At 41.9% G+C, this 21,237-nt stretch overlaps 1 protein-coding gene and 1 long non-coding RNA gene across 2 annotated transcripts in view; both read left to right on the top strand.

Annotated features, from left to right (window-relative positions):
- The window catches only part of LOC126982569 (uncharacterized), a 78,506-nt gene extending 71,926 nt beyond the window's left edge, over positions 1 to 6,580 (top strand). The window contains exon 11 of the mRNA XM_050834721.1: positions 3,784 to 6,580. Coding sequence (XP_050690678.1) covers positions 3,784 to 4,063 — 280 coding nt within the window. The 3' untranslated portion in view covers positions 4,064 to 6,580. The remainder of the gene's footprint in view (positions 1 to 3,783) is intronic.
- Positions 6,581 to 11,239: 4,659 nt separating this feature from the next.
- LOC126982568 (uncharacterized) overlaps positions 11,240 to 21,237 on the top strand; it is a 46,606-nt gene continuing 36,608 nt past the window's right edge. Inside the window, exon 1 of the long non-coding RNA XR_007735249.1 lies at positions 11,240 to 11,554. This is a non-coding gene — a long non-coding RNA (uncharacterized LOC126982568). The remainder of the gene's footprint in view (positions 11,555 to 21,237) is intronic.

Below are 21,237 nucleotides of genomic sequence, written 5' to 3'. Positions count from 1 at the left end.
AAAAAGGGCGAGGAGGGAATAATCCTTGATCACTACAGACTCGGTTAACCATAGCCAGTCAACAAAGATAAGAATGAAGGTGAATGACTCGAGTTCCTCAGCACCACCAGAGTGACACAGACGCATAGCACTTTAACTTTCTCGATACGGCGAAGAAAAAAAATGAGAGAAATATGAAGAACGGCAGTGATTCATTGACTTGTTATCACCTTGGAGGAGGAAACAGAGAAGAAGATAAAGAACGAAGAAAAATAGGTGGAGGAAAGATATGAGAGAGTGATTCATAGATTGCGTGTCAGCTTGGAGGAAGAAGAAAAGGAGAATAAGTAGAAAGACAAAGAAGAGGAGGAAAGATAAGGGCCTAGTGATTCATTAGTTTGTTGCCACTTTAGGAGAGGAGAACGAGGAAGCGAAGAAAATACAGAGAAGAGAAGAAAAGGAAGGAGAAGGAGAAGGGAAGAAAAAGGGAGGAGGAGGAGGGAGAGGAGAAGAAAAATGAAGGAGGAGGAGGGAAAAGAGAAGAAAAAGGAAGGATGAGGAGGGAGAGGAGAAGAAAAAGGAAGGAGGAGGAGGGAGAAGAAAAAGGGAAAATAGAAGGAAGAGAAGAATTACGAGGAGGAGTAGGAGGAAAAATATAAAAAGAAAGGTGGAGGAGGAGAAGAAGGAGCTGGTCTATGTGTGGGAGGCTGCATGTGAAGGAAACCAATAAGAACTTCGTGTTAGTAATGAATTTGAATGAAGAAGAAGAATGAAACGTCCAAAAATAACGATAAAAGTACACGGTAATAATAATGACAAGAAGGAAACGGAGAGGCCTTAAGAATATTGTTAGGAGTGTTTGAAACCATTGATACAGTTGCAGCTGAAGATGATAAAAAATAGAGGATGTAAATGAAGCAAACAAGCAACTCCAAAAGCAAGGAAATAATGATGATGAGAAAGTATTGAAAAGTCTTGCCAGTAATGTATAAAAAAAAAAAGTAAGAAACCAGTTTGCAGAAAAAAAGGGAAAATCAATCAATCGTAAAAAGTAACTGATTCTAAAAAATAAAAAAATTAATGATCCAGGTTTAAACGAGTCAAGCATCAGTAGAATTATCTTAAAACCACGAATAATTGATTAGGGAAAAGTTTGAATTAAAGTGAAATAAGAATGTTGCTAATGAAGGAACGGGAAAGATGAAGATTTTGTGAATAGGAAGATATAAGGAATTTGCGTTGTTGTTATTGCTTGGGGTGGTAGTGTAGTGTTATCAGTAGTTCTTGTTATTGTTGTAGCAGTGGTGGTAGTAGTAGTAGTAGTAGTAGTCATTTTATATTGGTGGTTCCTCTACATACATATCTCTTGTTCATTCTCCCTTGCATCTATTCATATATTTATTTACTTATATATTTTGCTACCCGAGAACGCGTCGTACTATTCGAGCAGAAACAGGAAACAGTTTCAGATTTTTTCCCCATCAAGTCAGTCCGGTTTTACGTTGTTTGCATTGATGTTGGTCTTGTTGACAGCGGCGGGGGTGGTGGTGGTTGTGGCGGTGGTGGTGAACACGATGACCGCTTTTTTTGTTGTTGATGTTTCTCTCTCTCTCTCTCTCTCTCTCTCTCTCTCTCTCTCTCATTATATAACCATCTCAATATCCAGTCTTGCTCTTTGTCGTCTCTTCCTTCATTTTTTTCTTTTTCCTTCCCGTCTCCCTGCTTTCATTCCCATCTCTCGTCTTTCATTCCCATCTCTCGTCTTTCATTCCCATCTCTCGTCTTTCATTCCCATCTCTCGCCTTTCATTCCCATCTCTCGTCTTTCATTTCCATCTCTTTTTCATCTCTATCTCTTCTTTCATTTCCATCTCTCTTAGTTTCCATCTCTTTTTTCATCTCCATCTTTTCTTTAATTTCCATCTCTCTTCATTCATTTTCATCTCTCGTCTTTCATATCTGTCTCCCTCGCCCCGTTCGTCCACTCCTTCCCTCCTTGATTTCATGTAATGGTTCTCAAGCTTGCTATCAATCCCTTTGTTTGTGTGTGTTTGTGTGGGTCCTAATCAGTTACGTTATCTTTATTTTTTGGCGTGTCACCAGTCATATCAACAAAGGGCGCCAACCGAGGGACACACACACACACACACACACATATTTTTCTCTCATCATCATTCTCGTTATCATCATTATTATTTATCGATTCATTCCTTCTTCTTTGTTATCACGTGAAAGCGTGTAATCTGAAGCGAGGCAGGAAGTCGTTTCGGTATTTTTGGAGCGAGTTAATCCGGTTCGTGTGTGTGTGTGTGTGTGTGTGTGTGTGTGTGTGTTCGTCGTCTTCACCTCCTCACCAGAGTCGCCTCGTTAATTAGTCTTGAAGCATCGTTAATTAGCCTCAACATAGTGAAGGTTGGTCATTGGGTTCCGTTTCAAATGTCTGCTGCGGTTTTTTTTTCTGAATCTTCAATGAATCATCAGAAAACAAGGAGCTGCCGTGGTCCATGATACTTCTTTCGTTGTTGTTGATGTTGTAGTTGTTGTTTTTGGTTCTTTCTTTTTCGTCCTGTTCATTTCCTTCTTTTTAACCTATTGTTTCTTGATGGCTTACTGTGGTTGATTGGTAAAACTTCCTCTCCTACTCGCTTTTTTCATTTATTTTGTATCACGTCTTTTCCTCTTCTTCTTTTTCTTCACCTTCTTCTATTTCCTGCACCTTTTCTCAAGCTTCGTTCCTCCACCTTCATCACCTCCACCATCACCTCCTCTTCTCATCCCTCCCCACTTAAGTTTTGCTCTTATCTGATACGTGTCTAACGCCAGCAGCAGTAAAACTCTATGACCTCGACAAGGCCACTGATGCTGAAAATCCACGATAAGCCAAACTCATTCATTATACCTGTCATTCGTTAGATATTTACCTGTGGACTTGTATTTCATTGGAGAGAGAGAGAGAGAGAGAGAGAGAGAGAGAGAGAGAGAGAGAGAGAGAGAGAGAGAGAGAGAGAGAGAGAGAGAGAGAGAGAGAGAGAGAGAGAGAGAGAGAGAGAGAGAGAGAGAGAGAGACCATTTAATATGTCTCTATAGTACAAATTTACCTGCATAATTGTGTCTTTGTATTGCCATGTTACCTTTGTAGTTGTGTCTGTGTATACCTGGTTAGTTGAGTCGTGTTAATGTGTCTTCTTACCTGCATTGCCGTGTCTGTGTACCTGTTAATAATACCTGCTTATTAATGTCAAAAAGTCTAGTTACCTGTATCTGATTACCTGTACAAATACCTGGCTAACTGTATTACTTTGTGTGTACCTGTTCGTCTGTATGGTGATGTGTGTGTATAGCTACTTCACCTTGATACTTTATTGCCTGTTCATACCTTCGCTACCTGTTTTATCTGGGACTATATTTCTTCTATTATTTTTGTTATCTTGTTTTCTTATTCATTTTCAGTCATCGTATTTGCATATTTGTTCCTCTGTATAATTATGTATGTGTATATCTACTTTGCCTGACTACTTTTTTTATGCCTGCTTATACCTTCCTTATATGTCTGGAATTATATTGGCCCTTTTTCTTTCTTTATTTATTAATTATGTCTGTGTACCCTAATGTCTTTGTCGTTTTTCTGTTTACTTTATATGAACTGTGTGTTAAGGGTGTTTTTTTTATGTGTTCAACTCTCGATATATCTCCTTTTATCGCAAATATAATAATAACAATAATAATAATAATAATAATAATAATAATAATGATAATAATAATAATAACACCAATCATCAAAATAACCATCCCCGTCACTCCACAGCCACAACAGCACCCCAGGAAACGGCTCATTCAGCGACAACAGCAGCGACGAGGAGGGAGCCGACTCTCAGCACCCACAGCAACAACCACAGCAGCAGCCACAGAGCCCCACCGCCACGCCCCAGCAGCAGCAGATGGACGGGCTGGGCGGCGTGCGAACGGAGGTCAGCGTGGAGGCCCTTCGCGAGATCGAGGCGTTCAAGCAGCTCATCCACCGCTACTTCGCCACGCACCCACGCCACGACAGCATCACCGCGCACGCCAGGGAGATACTGCTCTGAAGGCGAGTTTGTAGCGACCTGCCTTCCTCTACTTTACCTCCCTGTCATCGATCTACACTTCTCTTTTTCTGTCCTCAATGCCATCTGATCGCTTTCTTTCTTCTCTCATCGCACGCCAGGGAGATACTGCTCTGACGGCGAGTGTGAGCGACCTTGCATTTTCATCCTCTCTTTCTCCTTCATTTCACTCATTTCTGCCCTCGTATCCTTCTTCTTTCCTTCTTCTGTCTTTTAATTCTTTCTGATTCCTCTCCCGTTAGGTTAAAGGGAGATGTTGTTCTAGAAGACGAGTGTGTATATATTTTGTAGTGAATTGCCTCCCTCTCCTCTACTTCGCTCTCTTCTGTCTTCAATTCTTTGCATTCCTTTTTTTCTGTCCTTAATTCCTTCTAACTTCTCACTCGTCTCTCTTGTCAGGCTTTAAGAAGGTACTGCTCAAAAGACGAGTGTGACCTGCCTTCCTCTTCTTCACTTCCCTCTCTTCTGTCCTCTCTCTCTTCTCTTCTTTGGTCTTTCTTTTGTACCTCTTGATCGCTTCCTTCCTTCTCTTATCCCATCGCATTCCATAGAGATATTGCGTTAGAAGGCGAATGTATAGTGCCTTATTTTTCCTCTCCTTCACTTCCTTCCTTGCCTTTCTTTTGTTCTCTTCTTAGTTCCTTCTGATCCTCTTCCTTCTCCCCACTCGTCTTTCTTGTCAGGCTCCAGGGAAATACTGCATGTTGTAGAATGTTAGTTTCAAGCATGTCACATTCCTCCACTTCACTTCACCCCTCTGTCTTCCCTCTCGTCCTTCTCTTCAAGGCCTCTAAGGAAATGCTGTTGTAGAAGGTTGTTATAGTGTGGAGTGGGTGTTCTTTCCTTCTTTAACCTGTGTTTTTCTCTCATTCTCGTTTCCCTCTTCTCCCTTTTCCTTCTGCTCTCCATTCTCACATTCCAAGGACATACCGCTGTATCCGACTACACACCCCTGGCTTGAAGAAATGTTTTATATTATAGTGTGTTGTACCTTATGTTTTTTTGTGTGTTCTTATGTCTTATCCACCACCAAGCTTCTTTCCTTTCTCGCATTCATTCTTCTCTCTCACCTTCACTCTCCTTTCTTCTCTCCTCTCTTCCCTCTCCTCTCCTCCTCCTCCTCCTCCTCTTCTTCCACTTACGTTTACTTTCCCTATATTACTGTACAAATAAAAGTGTATCTGTAAAGTTGTATAAAAAAATATAGATACGTAGAATAAGTAGACAAGTTTGTAAAGAGAAGAAGGTAATGTAATGAATGTCCCTTCTTCACATGAGTTGTTGGGAAGTAATGTAAAGTTTGTTTGTGTTTTTTTGTAATTAATTAATGTAGTAAATTATTATTATTGTAAATTGTAAAGTGTATGTATGTATGTAGCTCTGTATTGTCTACCGTAGTTGTGTAGTGTATGGTGGTGATGGAGGTGATGTGGTGATGATGTAGGGGTGGGTAGTGATGTTGATGGATTGGTGATGTGTTCCAGTCAATTCATTTTTATTGTTTATTTTTTTATTACTTTTTTTGTGTGTGCCTCCATCACCCCATCTTCCAAACCCTTAGCCAAGCATGTGTAGTTTTTTTTTTTTTTTTTTTTTTTTTTTTTTTTTTTTTTTTTTGTGTGTGTGTGTGTGTGTGTGTGTGTGTGTGTGTGTGGTTGCTATAGTTGGTGGTGTTGTCTATGGTAGTGGTTGAGGTGGTGATGGTGATCGTGGTGACATTGTCTTTCAATTATATACACATGAAATGAGACAAATTTAAAGAGCTAGATAAACAAACACAAGATTAAAGCCCACAGAAGATAAATTTAAGCTCCAAAGTGAAATCAAGAACAAGTTAGACAAGTGTTATATATTCCATTGTTTTGTACCTTATGTTTTTGTGTTCTCGTCCACCACCACCACCACCATACCCCTACTTCATACACACACACACACACACACACACACACACACACACGCACACGGCTCACCATTCCTTACCCTTTGTACACATTCTGACTCAGGGCCACTTTCACGGTTCGTCATGATGGGTTAGTAAGCCTCCCAACCAATACCAAAGACTTCAAAACTTCCTTGTGTAGTGTTTGGTGTTCATATTTAAGTTCAGAAATTCTACTAAACTATACACCGGAAATCTCTTGTGTATCTGGTGTTGCATTGAAAACCTCACGACTATTGATGGTATGAGACTGAAGAGTTTGGTTAGGGCGATTACAAAGCCACTGTGTTGGGCTGTGAGATCGGCTCCAAAAACCCTGTAGTTGTAGTAGTAAACGTAGCATGATTTCTAGTAGGGTTATTAGTGACAGGAGAAGTATATGTCGTAAGTCTATCAGTAGAAAAGTAATTGTATTAGTATTAGTAATGTGTATAACAAGAGGCTATTTTGAGTACTATATATAATCAGAGGCTACTACTTAATAATAATGATAACAACAATGATGATGATGATGTCTAACCCACCAATAATGTTTTTCAAAGATGACATTTATGATTTTATGACAGTATATTCATTACCTGTATTATATATGTATGTATGTATGTATGTATTATTAGATGCCCGAGACGAGGAAAGTTAAAGGAAGGGTTTATGAAGAAGACATAATGGAGCGTAGAGAAGAGAGGAAAAATAAACCAAGAAATTAAGACAGGGATAAAGGAAGGGAGATTTAAGGAAAAGGGAAGAGAAAAAAAATGGACGAAGTAAATGTGAAAGTAAATGAGAGGCGTGGAAATGAAGGGAAGGAAAGAAAGGGCAAAATGAACGAAAAAAGGAAAGGAGAAATAAAAAAGAGGAAAAAAAAGGAAGAGAACAAATGAACGAAGAAAGTGTTAGAGAAAAAGAGAAACAGGAGTGGAAGGAGGGCAAGGAAGAGAAAGAAGGGCCGGAGAAATAAAAGGAAAGATGAAAAGGGATAAAAGAAGATAAAATGATAATAAGTGGATGATGAAAGTGTGGGAGGAAAAGAGAGAGACGTGGAAATGAAGTGAGGACAAAGAGAGAAGCAAAATAGACGAAGAAAGGAATGGAAATCAATATAAAAAAATAAATTATAAATGCATTGAAAAGTGTCTCGGAGGAAATAAAAGACATAGGAATGGAGAAGGGAAGGGACGGATAACGGAAGGAGAAAGGAGGGAGAGAGAAATCAAAAGAAAAACAAAGGGAAAAAAATGGTTTAAAAAAGTGAGAGGAAAGAAAAACCGTATATTGGAATGGAAGGAGATGAGAGAGAAAATAAATGAATTAAAAAAGAGAGGGAGAGGAAAGAAAACACGAATATAGGAACAGGAGGAGAAGGAGGAGAAAGAAAATAAGTGGATTAAAAAAATGAGAGGAAAGGAAGTGTATATAGGAATGAAAGAATGAAGAGAAGAGATAAAAAAAATAAGAAAGACGAAAAAGGAAAGAGGAAGAGGAAAGTAAAAAAGAGTGAGAGGAAAGAAAACACGTATATAGGAATAGGAGAAGGAGGAGAAAGAAAATAAGTGGATTAAAAAAAATGAGAGGAAAGGAAACATGTATATAGGAATTAAAGGATGAAGAGAAGAGAGAAAAAATTAAAAAAGGGGAATAAGGAAAGAGGAAGAGGAAAGTAAAAAAGAGTGAGAGGAAAGGAAACACGTATATAAGAATGATAGGATGAAGAGAAGAGAGAAAATATGAAGTAAGGCGAAAAGGAAAGAGGGAGGAGGAAGGAAGGAGAGGAGAAGGAAAGGGAGATTATTACAACACCAGTAACAAAGAGGGAAATAAAGAGTATAATTAAACCAGACTGTCCCCCCGTGACACATAATATTTGCATGGATTAACGCTTGCCAGAGGACATCAGAGGCACATTATTAAAAAAAAGAGCGAGCAACATAATACAATAATTTTACGCTCTAATCATCAACACCAATTTGCATTCATAATTAACGCAAAAGAACACATCGGGAACAGAGTAAAAAGGGAACGACATAATTTAATACTGTTCGTTATAATGATTACGCTTATTTACGTTTATCATAGGAACACAAGGCGAAGGAGGAAAGCAAGGAAGAACAGAAAGACTAAGAGACGAACAAGTAATTAAAATATATGGAAAAAGAGGAGGAGAGGGTAGCAAACGAAAAGTAGAAGAGGTAGACGAGGGTATATTATGGGAAGAACAGAAGGCGAAGTGGGAAACCAAGGAAGAACAGGAAGAATAAGAGATGAACAAATAACTGAGAGAGATGGAAAAAGAAGAGAAGAAGAGGGGAACAAACGAAAAGTAGAAGAGGTAGACGAGGGTATATTATGGGAAGAACAGAAGGCGAAGGGGGAAACCAAGGAAGAACAGGAAGAATAAGAGCCGAACAAATAACAGAGAGAGATGGAAAAAGAAGAGAAGAGGGCAAACGAAAAATAGAAGAGGGAGACGAGGGTATATTAGAGGAAGAACATAATGCAAAGGAGGAAAGCAAGGAAGAACAGGAAGAATCAGAAATGAACAAGTAACTAAAAGAGATGGAAAAAGAAAACAGAAGAGGGCAGCAAACGAAAAGTAATGGTAAAGACGAGGATAAAGGAAGAATATGAAAATTGCGTGAAAGAAGAAATCAGAAGCATGGTGGAGGAGGAGGGAAGAAAAAAAGAAGAAAAAAAACTAGACCATAACTCAACACGCAGCTCGACATCAACATTTAGCAAAGAAAATGAGAGAAAAAAAGTGAATAACGGAAGAAAAAGATGGACACCAAATGGCAAAGTATAAAATGATACAAACAAACTTAACTTTAGCAGAGAACACTAAGGGAAAAAAATAGAGGGAAAAGATGAAGACAGTAAATGACAAAACACAAAATAAGATATATAAACAAATTTAACTTAAGCAGAGAACAGGAGGAAAACTTTAATAACAGGAGGGAAAAGAGATGGACAGGTTTTTTTTATACACAGCAGAGGAAACCGCTCAAGGGCAAAAAAAAAATGAAAAAAAAGCCCACTGCTCGCTGCTCCTGTAATAGAGTTCAGAGGAGTGGCCGAAAGATAGGTCAATTTCGGGAGGAGAGGATAAAAAACACAAACAAATTAACGTTCGGCAGAGAGAATAGGAAAGAAAAATTTGAACAACAATAGAAAAAAATATGAAGACGGTAAATATCAAAACAGTAAAAAAAAAAAAGATGCATACAAAATTAACGAGAGAAAAAAATATATATAAATAAAAGGAAGACAATAAAAGAAAGAAACGATAAAGACAGCAAATAACAATAAAAATAGATACATCAAAATGCAATAAAATAATACTTACTAACAACAACAAAAAAAAAATACAAACAAATTTAGTTACCGATAAAAAAAAAAGTGGGAAGCGAGGCGGAGCAAGGAAAGGAGCGCGCGGCATGATTACAACAGGTTAATTATTTCATGTTAATACCTGAACTCGTATCCAGCAATTTGCATACCTGGAGGTTACGGCGGAAACGATACGGCTGGGCAGTCTGCTCGTTCAGGGGGGGGAAGGGGACTGTAAGGTTGTGGTGGTATAGTGGTGGTGATGTGGGGTGGAGGAAGGAGGACGAGGAGGAGAAGAAGAAAGAGGCAGGAGGAGGAGAAGAAGAAAGAGGCAGGAGGATATGAAAACAAAGAGGAGAGAAAATGAAGAGAAGGGGAAGTAGGAAGGGAAGGAAAATTTTAAAGGAAATGAGATGGATAAAGCTTTCAAAGAGGTGGAGGAGGAAGAAGGTGTAGGAGAATATGAAAAAGGAAAAGAATAGGAGAGAAAATAGCAAGAATAGATGTGGAAGGGAAAAAAGAGAAAGCAGGAGTAATGAATAAATTCACTAGGAGATGGAAAAAGAAGAGTGCGAACGAAAATCAGAAATGGAAGGTGAAGGAAGAATATGAAACGAGGGGAAATGAAAAGCAAAACAGGAAAGGGAAAGAATAGATGAAAGAGTTAAAAAATTAAGAAGAAAACTTTAGCTTAAAAAAAAATCCCTAGCTCAATGTAACCTCTCCAAAGTCGTATAACAATGACTTTTTCCACTTTAAAAATTCGTATAATAATTAAAATCACAGTTATTATTACCAAGGAAAAACTCGTAAGCTAAATGAACACTGCCAATATCCACGTATAACACAAGGAAGGCAGAGAACGATTATAACTTTTTTCAAACCTGCGATCTTTTTTTTTCCTTTTGCGATGAAAATCCCGCCCATATTCTTAAACATTTCGGGACTTGCATACCCACACGCACATTTGATACGGCTTTCGCAGAGGTCCTGACAGTATTTCCTTGGGTACATCTATGAGCCTAGTGATAGTTTAACAAGACTTATGCACCATGAAGATAAAAAAAAGACATGCATGAGAACCCGACCAATCTCCTTCGTCGCCTTAGGAAGTATTTGTTGTGAGGGCCGAAAGCGTCCGAGCACACGGGCCTGGAGAGCAAAATGAACGCTCTGACCTTAAGCACACTGAAGGCCAGGAAAAAAGGGCAGGAGTAGAAGTTGTTCCGTGTTACTGCCGCCGCCACCACAACCTTCCGCCTGGCTTTCACCTCCCATATAAGTCCCATACACACTCCCTCCCCTTCTTATCGGCCCGTAGAAAGACAGAGACAGGGAAGTGATGCGACATTCATTCATTTTGGTTCTCAGGTCGGTATTCCCAGACGCTTTCGGCTCGGGGAACAAATATTTACAAAGGCCTCAAAGGAAATTAGTCCTGTTCTCGTGAGTAATATGTTTTAGAGGTATCTCGAATTAGGGGTAAATAAGAACTCGGTAAAAATGATAATACTGAACTTAAGACAGCAAAAAAGTAGATAGATAAATAGGACAGTTGAGTAAATAGGTTAGGTTAGGTTATGTGAGTTTGTTTTTTGTTTTTTGTTTTCTCTCATAGGGGTGGAAGAGGGGGTGAAGGTGAAGGAAGGAGGAGGAGAGGAAGGATGAAAGAGAGGTGACGTTTTGTTTTTCATTTCCCTCATTTTTCATATCCTCCCTTGTTCCTCTCCTTCCCTTTCAACTCTTCGTTTCCCCTCTCCTTTTTTTCCCGCAAATAGATAAATAACTAACAATGTGAAGAGTATTTGATGTTTCTTTACTGTTCTTATATATTTTGTTTCCGGTGCAGACGTAGGACAGACAAACAGGAAAACAAGCTAACATCAATCATGTCATTCTATATAACCTTTAATCTCAAATGACAGATTAGAATAAAGAAAGAAGAAAAAGCCGATAGTAATAATCTTGACCGGAAAAAGGTATAAAAAACAAGCGATTATAATGTCCGAAGCAACGGTGTACCTGGTGACCGAGAGCTTACCCGACTCACCTGTCTGTCTGTACGTCTGTCCGTCTGTCTGTCTTTCCGCTGCTGTAACGTCGCCAGTAATTACAGGTGCGTGTTGACTCCCGGCCCGCTTACACGCACACACCTGCCGCCTACACACCTTATCCAGTTAGTCAGATCAGCCAACCAGTCAGTCAAATCAGTAAGCTAGCCAGTAAGTCAGTCTGTTAATTGCTCAGACAGTCTGGGAGTGAATTAGTTCGTCAGTTAGTCAGCCAGTCAGTCAGTTAGTTGGTCAGACAGTCAGGGGGCGAATTAGTTTGTCAGTCAGTCAGTCAGTTAGTTGGTCAGACAGTCAGGGGGCGAATAAGTTTGTCAGTTAGTCAGTTAGTCAGTCAGTTAGTTGGTCAGACAGTCATGGGGCGAATTAGTTTGTCAGTCAGTCAGTCTTAGCCGTTCATTCACTTATTTAGTCAGCCTGTCAGTCAGTCAATCAGTCAGCTAGTTTGCCAGTCAGTCAGGTGGTCAGTTAGTCATCAGTTCGTCCGTCAGTTAGTTCGATGCGGCAGTCAATCCGTCAGCCAGTCAGCGGAGTAACAAGAACAACGGCACATGACACGTTTTTTTCTCTTTTCTTTATTTTTTCAAGAAGTTTTTTATTATCTGTTATTTGAGGAGATGATTTTTTCGTGTTCTCGTTCTTTGGTGTCTGTTTGTCTATTGCTGTGATTATTGTGAATGTGCGTGTGTGTGTGTGTGTGTGTGTGTGTGTGTGTGTCTATCACGTTTCCCATCACAGTGTTACTAACTGCAAATTGACTTTTTCTTTATTTTTACCTCGTGCGTGTTGGTTTCCAGCTTTCTTGCAATATTTTTTTTTCTTTTAGCGTCGCTCGATTTCTGGAACAGCACCTGCGTGAGACGAAAGAAAGTCAGGTCACGTGTGTGTGTGTGTCTCTCTCTCTCTCTCTCTCTCTCTCTCTCTCTCTCTCTCTCTCTCTCGTACACCCGCACACACAATAACAACCCTTCAAACTCACATCAAAGTAACCTTAAAACGTTTATGTCCTCTTGTATGTCGAATCGAATCCCACAAGTCATCTATAAAGAGTTTCCGAGACATAAAAACCATGAGTGAGCTTTGAGAGCAATATTGAAGTGGTTCAGGGAAGGAACGAGGATTGTCATGAAAACAGGACTGGCGATCTTGACCCCAAAGAAATAATAGCTGTGAAAACAAAACTGAATGTGAAGGAGAAAGAAGAAAGGAGCTGTAAGAACAAAACTGAAGGTTAGGAAGGAAGGAGGAATGACATGCGTGCGGGATGAAAGGCGGAAGGAAAGAAGGAATGTCATGCGAACAGGTCTGAGGGTTAGAGGAAGGCGGAAAGATATATGAAAACAAGATTGAGGAAGGAATTAGTTCAGAGTTTGGAGAAGAGAAATGAGTGAATCATGGTTTTTTATGTCTCGGAAACTCTTTGAAGACAATCGAAAGAGAGGGAAGAATAATGAGAGCAGGATGGAGGAGTTCAAATAAAGGAGGAATGTTTCGTGAAAATAGGATTGAAGTTTGATAGAGAAAAGGAATATCATATCAGAATTTAGGGTCGAAGAGAAAGTAGAAATGTTTTAAGATTAGTATTGAAGGTCTCAAGAAAGAAGAAAAGACCCAAGAACAGGCTTGAAGGTCGGGAAAGGAGGAGGAATATCTTAAAAACAGGCTTGAAGGTCGAGAGGGAAGGAGGAATGAGCCTTGAGCGAAACAAGAGGCGTTTAAGACTAGACGAGTGACGAGGTTCAGGAAGCGGGACTGACGAAGTGTGTAATAGAAACGTTGCATTGGTAGAAAACATACAAGGAGGAAATGATGAGGGGGGAGAGTAAGGTTTGAGGGTAAAGAAAGGTAGAGAGGGGGTGGGAGAGTGAACAGGTGAGAGGTAAACACTAGGGCGGAAGAAACGTATAGAAAACCAATATCGTGAAAGAAAACAGGAATTGAGATCTTGAGAGTGTGAAAGGAAAGACGAAAACATGTAAGATTTGTATAGATGGGAACAGAAGAGACATCGTATAGAGAGGCAGAACTCAGAAGCGTAGATGTGTAAGGGGAGAGTGTAGGTGTAGTACTTGGTGTAGTGAAGGGTCCTAAATACGATTACTCAGAGGTCGCGATAGAAGGGTGTAGTGTAGTGGGTGTGTTAGGTGGGGTATGGGTGTTTCAGTGGGTGTGAAGGTAGATGTAGTGGATGTAATAGTGGGTTTAATGGATGTTATGAGTGTTTTAGTGGGTGTAGTGAGAGTTATGAATGTTTTTGGGGCGTGTGTACAGAGTAGGTGTTATGAGTGTTTCTTTAGGTGCTGTGGATGCATGGCTGTAGTGTGAGTGTCTTTGTGTGGGTGTGGGTGTGGGTGTGGGTGTAAGGGTATCGCAACCCCCAAAGGATTTTTCCCAGACTCGCTCCGGTCTTTCCCGACAGTCAAGTCCGTCAGGGTCAATCACATTCCCGACAACCCTATACTCAGGCTGGGCCAGTCGTCGTCACCTCCTGCAGCCGAAAACTTTAATAACACCCGACACCTCATCACCCCGAACGCCCCAACACACTAACGTCCCAGCTATTAGGCCCCCTTAATATCCGACATCCCGAGGCGGTGGCCGAGTGGTCAGCGTGCTGGCGTTGTGAGCCGTGGACCTAAGTTCGAGTCCCACCAAAAAAAAGGGGAGAAGGAAAAAGAAGGAATAAGAGGAGGGGGAAGAAGAGAAGAAGAAAAGGTCAGTAGGCAGGGCGGCGCGGCTCGGGTTTCTGTCTAAAGGAAGAAATAGAAAAATACGAATTCCGGAGGTTTTTCGTTTCAGCCGTACCCGGAGACCTGCTGCCCGTGTGTTCGTTCGTGTGTTGGTTGGTGTTTATATAATATTCTTCCGCGTTATTATGTTTACAGTGTGGCTTGATTTATAGGTTATTTGATGTCTTATTATTATTATTATTTTTGGTAACTTTTTTTTGTTTTGTTTTCGGTCAGTCACACCAAACGTAAATAGTTGGTGTTCACCTATTTTTTTCTTTAACTATTTATTTGTTGTTGTTTCTCTATGTCTACTAAGGTTTTGTTTTGTTGTTATCCTCGTTATTTTTTCATCGTTTTTGTTTGTTTGTTTCTTCTAATCCACACTAAACGTTGATATAGTCAGTGTTCACTTTTTTTTCTTTTTTTTCTTTTTTTGCATCATTATAATTTTATCGTCTACTTATCTCCTCTTTTTCGTACCTTTCATTATCCTTATCTATCATCATCGTCACCATCAGCTCTAATGTCATGCAGGGAAAAAAAATAGGAGTGGGTGTCCCCTTCCTCCCCTCACACCCATTACACCAACACCCTCACTCCCCCTCCCGCCTCCTCTTCCTCCTCCTCCTTCACTTGATCTCACACATAGGTAGCCAAGCGCCCTCACACTTATATAATCTCAAACCTACACACACACACACACATACACACACAAGCCAGACACCGCGGCGCCACACAACTCAGCCTAACCCTACCCCCCACCCCCCACCCTTACCACCAAATCCCCGTCCACCCTCCCTATCCACCTCAAACCCACTCTCCCCTTTCCCCACCCTCCCCACCCATTCCCACCCATCTGCATATCAGTCTCCCCCCACTCACACCCGACTCTTCCTTCCCACTCCACTCCACTCTCCACCTACACTTCTCACCCCCACTACACCCACCCAAATAATCCACCCAGTCTCCCCTCTCTCTCCCCTCTCACTCTCCCCATTCCTGTCATCACCCACCCACGCACACACCTGTTCATTCCCCACCTATCATCCCCCTCTCCCTCCACACACACGTTCTTTCACACCTGGCCATCTGTCACCTCTCACCTCTCCCTACACCTGTGATTTTGTGACTGCATCCACGCTCATATCCACCTGTTGTTGTTCACTTATTAATGACCTAAGTTACCTGTCTTCCACTCATGACGCATCCACCTCCACCACCTGTTCTTCTGATGTCACATTCCTCCTGACACCCACACACTACACGTCTTCACTCACACTCAGTCACAGCTTCCTCCCGTCTCGTCACTCCCCCTCCGGCCCTGACAAACATCACCTTACCTCCCGCCTACACACACACACACACACACACACACACACACACACACACCTCTGCCACCCCCAACAACACACAGCCTCCTTCCTTTATTCATTCACATGACCTGCAAATCAAATCAACCTGCGATGCATCTTTAAACTTGCAAAACACACACACACACACACACACACACACACACACACACACACACACACACGCACATTAACCAAACACCTGCCAGTCTTCGCTACAGTTGTGTGTGTCATAGAATCAAAGTAGTTAAAGGGAAGGGTGAATGGAGGACGAAGAGGAGGAGGAGGTAGAGGAGGAGGAGGAGGAGGAGGAGAAGGAGGAGGAGGAGGAGGAAGAGGAGGAAGAAGAGGAGGACGAGATGTCTAAGTAAGTGAATGTGGGCGGCTGGGAGAAGGAAGTGTCAAGAGGGGAAGGAAAAGGAGATGTGGAGAGAGAGAGAGAGAGAGAGAGAGAGAGAGAGAGAGAGAGAGAGAGAGAGAGAGAGAACTATGATGTGTCTGGGAGTGGCAGGAGAAAGAGGAATCGAGAAAATGAGGAAAAGAGAAAGAAAACAAAAGAAAAAGTAGCAGAGGATGATGGGGAAGGCGGGAGGAAGAGAGGGAGGGAGGGGATACTTATGGGGACGTTGGGGAGGAATCAAGAAGGGAGAGAAAAGAGGAGAGTTCAAAAGTGAGGGAACAAGGAGGAGAAAGGAGGAGCAGGAGGAGGAGGAGCAAAAGCACACACGCCCTTGTTAGGCTACGTTATCAGCGACGTTCTCTCTCTCTCTCTCTCTCTCTCTCTCTCTCTCTCTCTCTCTCTCTCTCTCTCTCTCCTTTGACCTGCAGCGTTTGACTCTTGTTGCCAGGGCGAGGAGATGACTGACCACTGACGACACTCTCTCTCTCTCTCTCTCTCTCAGCTTGATTTGCACAGTTCATGGCCAATTACGGTGCATGTGTGTGTGTGTGTGTGTGCGCGCAAGACAGACGCATAAGGAGACCACCACCAGCACCACCACCGCGACACATGGGCCACACACCTCACCTCAACTTACCTGTCCCTACCTGTACTCTTTTTCGTTCTTTTATGTTCCTTTTTGTACGGTAAGGGAGACAGGCTCAGGGCAAAGCAAAGCCAATAAACAAACAAATAATAATCGGCTTCATAGAAAAAAAAACTAATAGTAATAATATCGAACGACAGGAATCACGAAGAGAGCCGTTGAATAAATGCCAGAAAATGTCCCAATAAATGCAACCCTATATAGGAGGAGGTTGAAAAGTGACGAGGCTGGGCGCGTGACGTCAGGAAGGGCATTCAGTCGTAAGCCCCAAACCCTCAAAACAGGCTCTCTAAAATTCATGGACGCGGGGTTGAAGCTGTCGAAACAAAGAAGAGAGCTGAATTCTAGGATAATGCTGGATTTTTTGTATCTTATTCATTGCCCTTGAACTGCCTCCCTTACTGCAAAAATAAATAAATAAATAAATGTTCACTATAAATCAAGGCGTAAACAAATCTATGCAGGTGATAGTGTTTCTTGGCAGCGTCCAGATCATGGTATATACCGGTCCTGACAAACATCACCTTACCTCCCGCCTACACACACACACACACACACACACACACACACACACACACACACACACTTCGCCCACTCCGCCGCCTCCCGGGTCACTGATCATTCGTAGCAAGCAGCCAGATCTGTTTCTTTACTGTATTTATTTTGGTTGCTCTTTTTCCCTTTTCATTTTTTTTCTTCATATTTTTGCATTCATGAGTGTGTGAGGGGAAAGATGAGAAGGATGTGGAGAGGAGATGATGAAGGAAAAAGTGGATTAGAATCATCTGAAATTACTATGCAGGTGTTTTTTTTCACAGGTGTTTCTTGGCAGCTTCCAGGCACACGTGATAGGGGTACTTCCGTCCATCCTTCCTTCGCTTTCCCATTCTCCTCGCCCCTCAGCCTCACTCCTCCAACCACTAAGAAGAACTATATATTGTCTATGATGCAGGACGTTCTAGTTTTCACCTGCTGCCCGGCGTCTCGGATTTAACGTGTACCTAAATACGCCTTTCATAAATCACGGGTTTCGAGCATCATAAAGGGATCAAATCAAACTGTTTGGTATCTTTAGATTTACAAGGCCTCGTAAATATGAAGGTGTGAAGCGTGCTGAGCGTAGTGTTAAGGTTTTAGGCATCGTAAAATCCTAAGATAAAAGTTTTAGGGAACTTTTAACACTTCTCAATATGAAGGCTTTGTTAGGTGTTGGATGGAAGGTTGAGGAGTAGGTGTATAGAGGCGTAGTCTTGAACCATATCACCTAATAGGGTATGCTTGCCAAATTGTACGCCCTCATTCCATTTAGCACCCATCGGGAAAAACAAACAGACTCGTAAACTCGGAGCCTTTAAATTGAAAGACTTAAACGTGAGGATGTTCGGCATCTTTGGTATAATGAGAGTAAAAGTTTTAGGGAAAAGGAGAATAAAGTTGAGAAGAGAGGAGGTATAGGAAAAGGTGAAGGACGGGAAGAGAACATACAAAGCGAGAAAGAGAGGAGGAACAGGTGAATATATAAGTGTGTTAAATCTCTTAATGAATAACACACACAAAAAAACGTACATTCAAGTGCTCGGCGTCTGTATATCTAAAACCCTCATAGTTGTGGTGTTACGGGTTATAAAATGCTCTCGTGAAGGTCATCATTCCAGAGTCTCGGAAATGGGCAGGTTTTAGATGTCTGAAAAACCTTCGTATTATGCGTAAAAAAAATGCATAAGAAATGGTCCGTTGATCCGAATTCCGATAGTCCGAACGCTTGGTGACTGGAAAGTATAACCCGCTAACACTCAGTACGGTGATTTGGTCTGCCGTGCGATAGGAACAATAAAGCGCTCTATTCAAACACGTGTAAGGTAAAGTGTAAGCTGCGCGTGGCCTCGGTGCGTCAGATGTTACTCGAATTCATGAACTTTTTGGTTGGTATTATGAGACACTCTCGCTTCTCACTTCAACTATTTCTAAAGGTCAAAGAGGGGGTCAGTCGGGTTCTAATGAGTGTTTCTTCAGGTTCATTGTACAGAAGAAGACTCACACTACCACCAGGGTCATACAACTACCCCTGGAAATGCCCACAACTCCTATACGAAAGCCTTGTCAAATATGTGTTTCTCAAGTTCATGGTACAGAGGACGGGTCACACTACCACCAGGGTCATACAACTGCTCCTGGAAATGCCCACAACTCCTATACGAAAGCCTTGTCAAATATGTGTTTCTTCAGGTTCATGGTACAGAAGAAGACTCACACTACCACCAGGGTCATACAACTACCCCTGGAAATGCCCACAACTCCTATACGAAAGCCTTGTCAAATATGTTGGAAATGCCCACAACTCTATAAAAGCCTTGTCAAAAGTATGTTTTACAACTCCTATACGAAAGCCTTGTCAAATATGTGTTCTTGGGTGGCGATATGTCTTGGAATACAACCCTTACTGTACGTCCCATGAGGCCTCGTGGTAACAACAAAGCAACGACTCGGCAACACTCCCTGACGCCCACACACACACACACACACACACACGTGCACGGCGGAGTTAGGACATTGATGGGTGCTTGCACGCGATGCTTAATTCACTGGCCACCCGCACGCCACCTGCATGAATGTTTGTTTGTTTGTTTGATTGCCCATTGGCCATTTGTAACAGTTAGCCAGATTTGTTCCTTTAATCTTTATTTTGCCTGCACACTTTTTCCCCCTTTTCTTCTCTCTTCATTTTTTGCAGTATTTATGAGTGCGTGAATGAATGGGGAAAAAAGGAGAAAGATGTGGAGAGAGGATGAAAAGAGTGTGGGGAAGAGATGATGGTGAAGGGAAAGGGCACATAGGAACCATCTATAGCTACTACGCTACCAAACTTATTTTAACACTAATGAAACACGAAACAGTGGACAACAGAGTGATTAACTACAGCATAAGACTCAGTTACCTCTATTAACATCAAACACAAAATGCCACTGCGTCAGACCACTCTCGTAGAAGGCCTTGGTCACTTGTCAGTCAGTCCCTCAGTCTTCGTATTTTTCCTCCCTTCATCTCTCCTTCTATATCGTCCTGCACTGCGTCTTCTGTTCCTTAATGACGTGTTGCCTTTAGGAACTCTCTATGCCGGTCAGTACCTTAACCGAGTGTCGTTTTTGTTGCGTCTTCCTAATGGTTTTGTTGATCGATGTTTTGTAATGTGTACTTCTGTGTATTTTCTCTATTTTTCTTTCCCTCTCCAGCTATCTATCTATTTCTCTATATACATCTATCTATCTATCAATATTTATATCTCTAAGCCCGTTTCTGACGATCGCAAAGACAACAAAGGAGGGGAAACTAACCTCTAATCCTTCTTAAGTAATCAAGCCGATGGAACAAGGAACGTAAAGGAAGAAGGATGTTGCTGTTAAGACGTTGTTAACCCCACGCTTTCCAGGACGCCCTCGTGAAATCTATAGCGTTATACATGCGAGCAGACCCTTCCGTTCTTTGTTGCTCCGACGTCAGTGTGTGTGTGTGTGTGTGTGTGTGTGTGTGTGTGTGTGTGTGTGTGTGTGTTACTGTTCCTTCCTCTCTCTCACCCCCAGTCCATCCTTCCCTCCTCTTCCTCACTCTATGGCGGTAAAAATAGAGACAAAACGAGACCCGAGCCGAGGAAGGAAGAGGAGGAGTTATAGTGAAGGGAAAGAGGAACGCAAGATACAAGAATGGAGATAAAATTCGGACAAAAGTGAAAAGTGAGTGAAAAAAATAGAAGGAAGTAGGGAAAGGATGAAAAAAGTTGTGAAAAAGAAGAAGAAAGAGTTCGATGCAAATGCGAGAAGTGAATAACTGAGAGAGAAAGAAAGAGGATGAAAATTAAGGAGTAGAAGAATAACGTTAAGGAGAAGAGAGGATGGATAGGAAAAGATGAATGAGGAGAAGATAATATGTAAAGCAAGGAAAGGAGGAGGAACTAAATACCAAAGGAGAAGAAGAATAAGGTTGAGAAGAGAGGAGATATAGGAAAAGGTGAAGGACGAGAAGAGAAGATGTAAAACGAGAAAATAAAGAGGAACAAAATACAGAAGAATAGTAGTAAATAGGAGAAAGATGATAAAGAAGAGTTAAGGAAGCAAAGGAGAGAGGAGGGAGGGCGGTTCGTGGGGGCGTCACCTTGTCGCCGCCTCGCTCACCTGCCGGCGTCAGTGTGGCGAGGTGACCCGCCGCTCGATGGCGAATACACACACCTGGGCCTGCGTGTGCGTACGTGCGTGCGTGCGTGCGTGTGTGTGTGTGTGTGTGTGTGTGTGTGTGTGTATTCTGACTGTCTGGCTGCGTTCTTCCATCATAATCATAATTTTTCATCCGTTTCAGTAATACAAACCTTTCTGTCTGTCTGCCCTTGTGTCTCCCTGCCTGTTTGTGTTTGCCAACGTGTCTGTCTCTTCTCTGTCTGTCCGTGTTTGTCGCTGTATCTGTCTTTCTGTCTGTCATTGTATCTGTCTTTCTGTCTGTCACTGTCTCTCTTTCTGTCTGTCACTGCGCCTGTCTGTCTCTTTCTCCTCGTCCCTCCGTCCAAGGTATGTGACGTGGAAGCGTTTACCAGTGTGTTTACCTTGATTAGTCGGCGTGGCGTGGCGTGAGCAGGTGACTCAGCGCGGCCTAACGAGCCTCTGACGCCGAGGGATCAGCGGGCTAGCACTGATGGGGGGGGGGAATTCGTG

Source organism: Eriocheir sinensis, chromosome 51 (assembly GCF_024679095.1).
Source record: "Eriocheir sinensis breed Jianghai 21 chromosome 51, ASM2467909v1, whole genome shotgun sequence".
Classification (NCBI taxonomy): domain Eukaryota; kingdom Metazoa; phylum Arthropoda; class Malacostraca; order Decapoda; family Varunidae; genus Eriocheir; species Eriocheir sinensis.
This window is presented reverse-complemented; position numbering and strand designations above follow the sequence as displayed.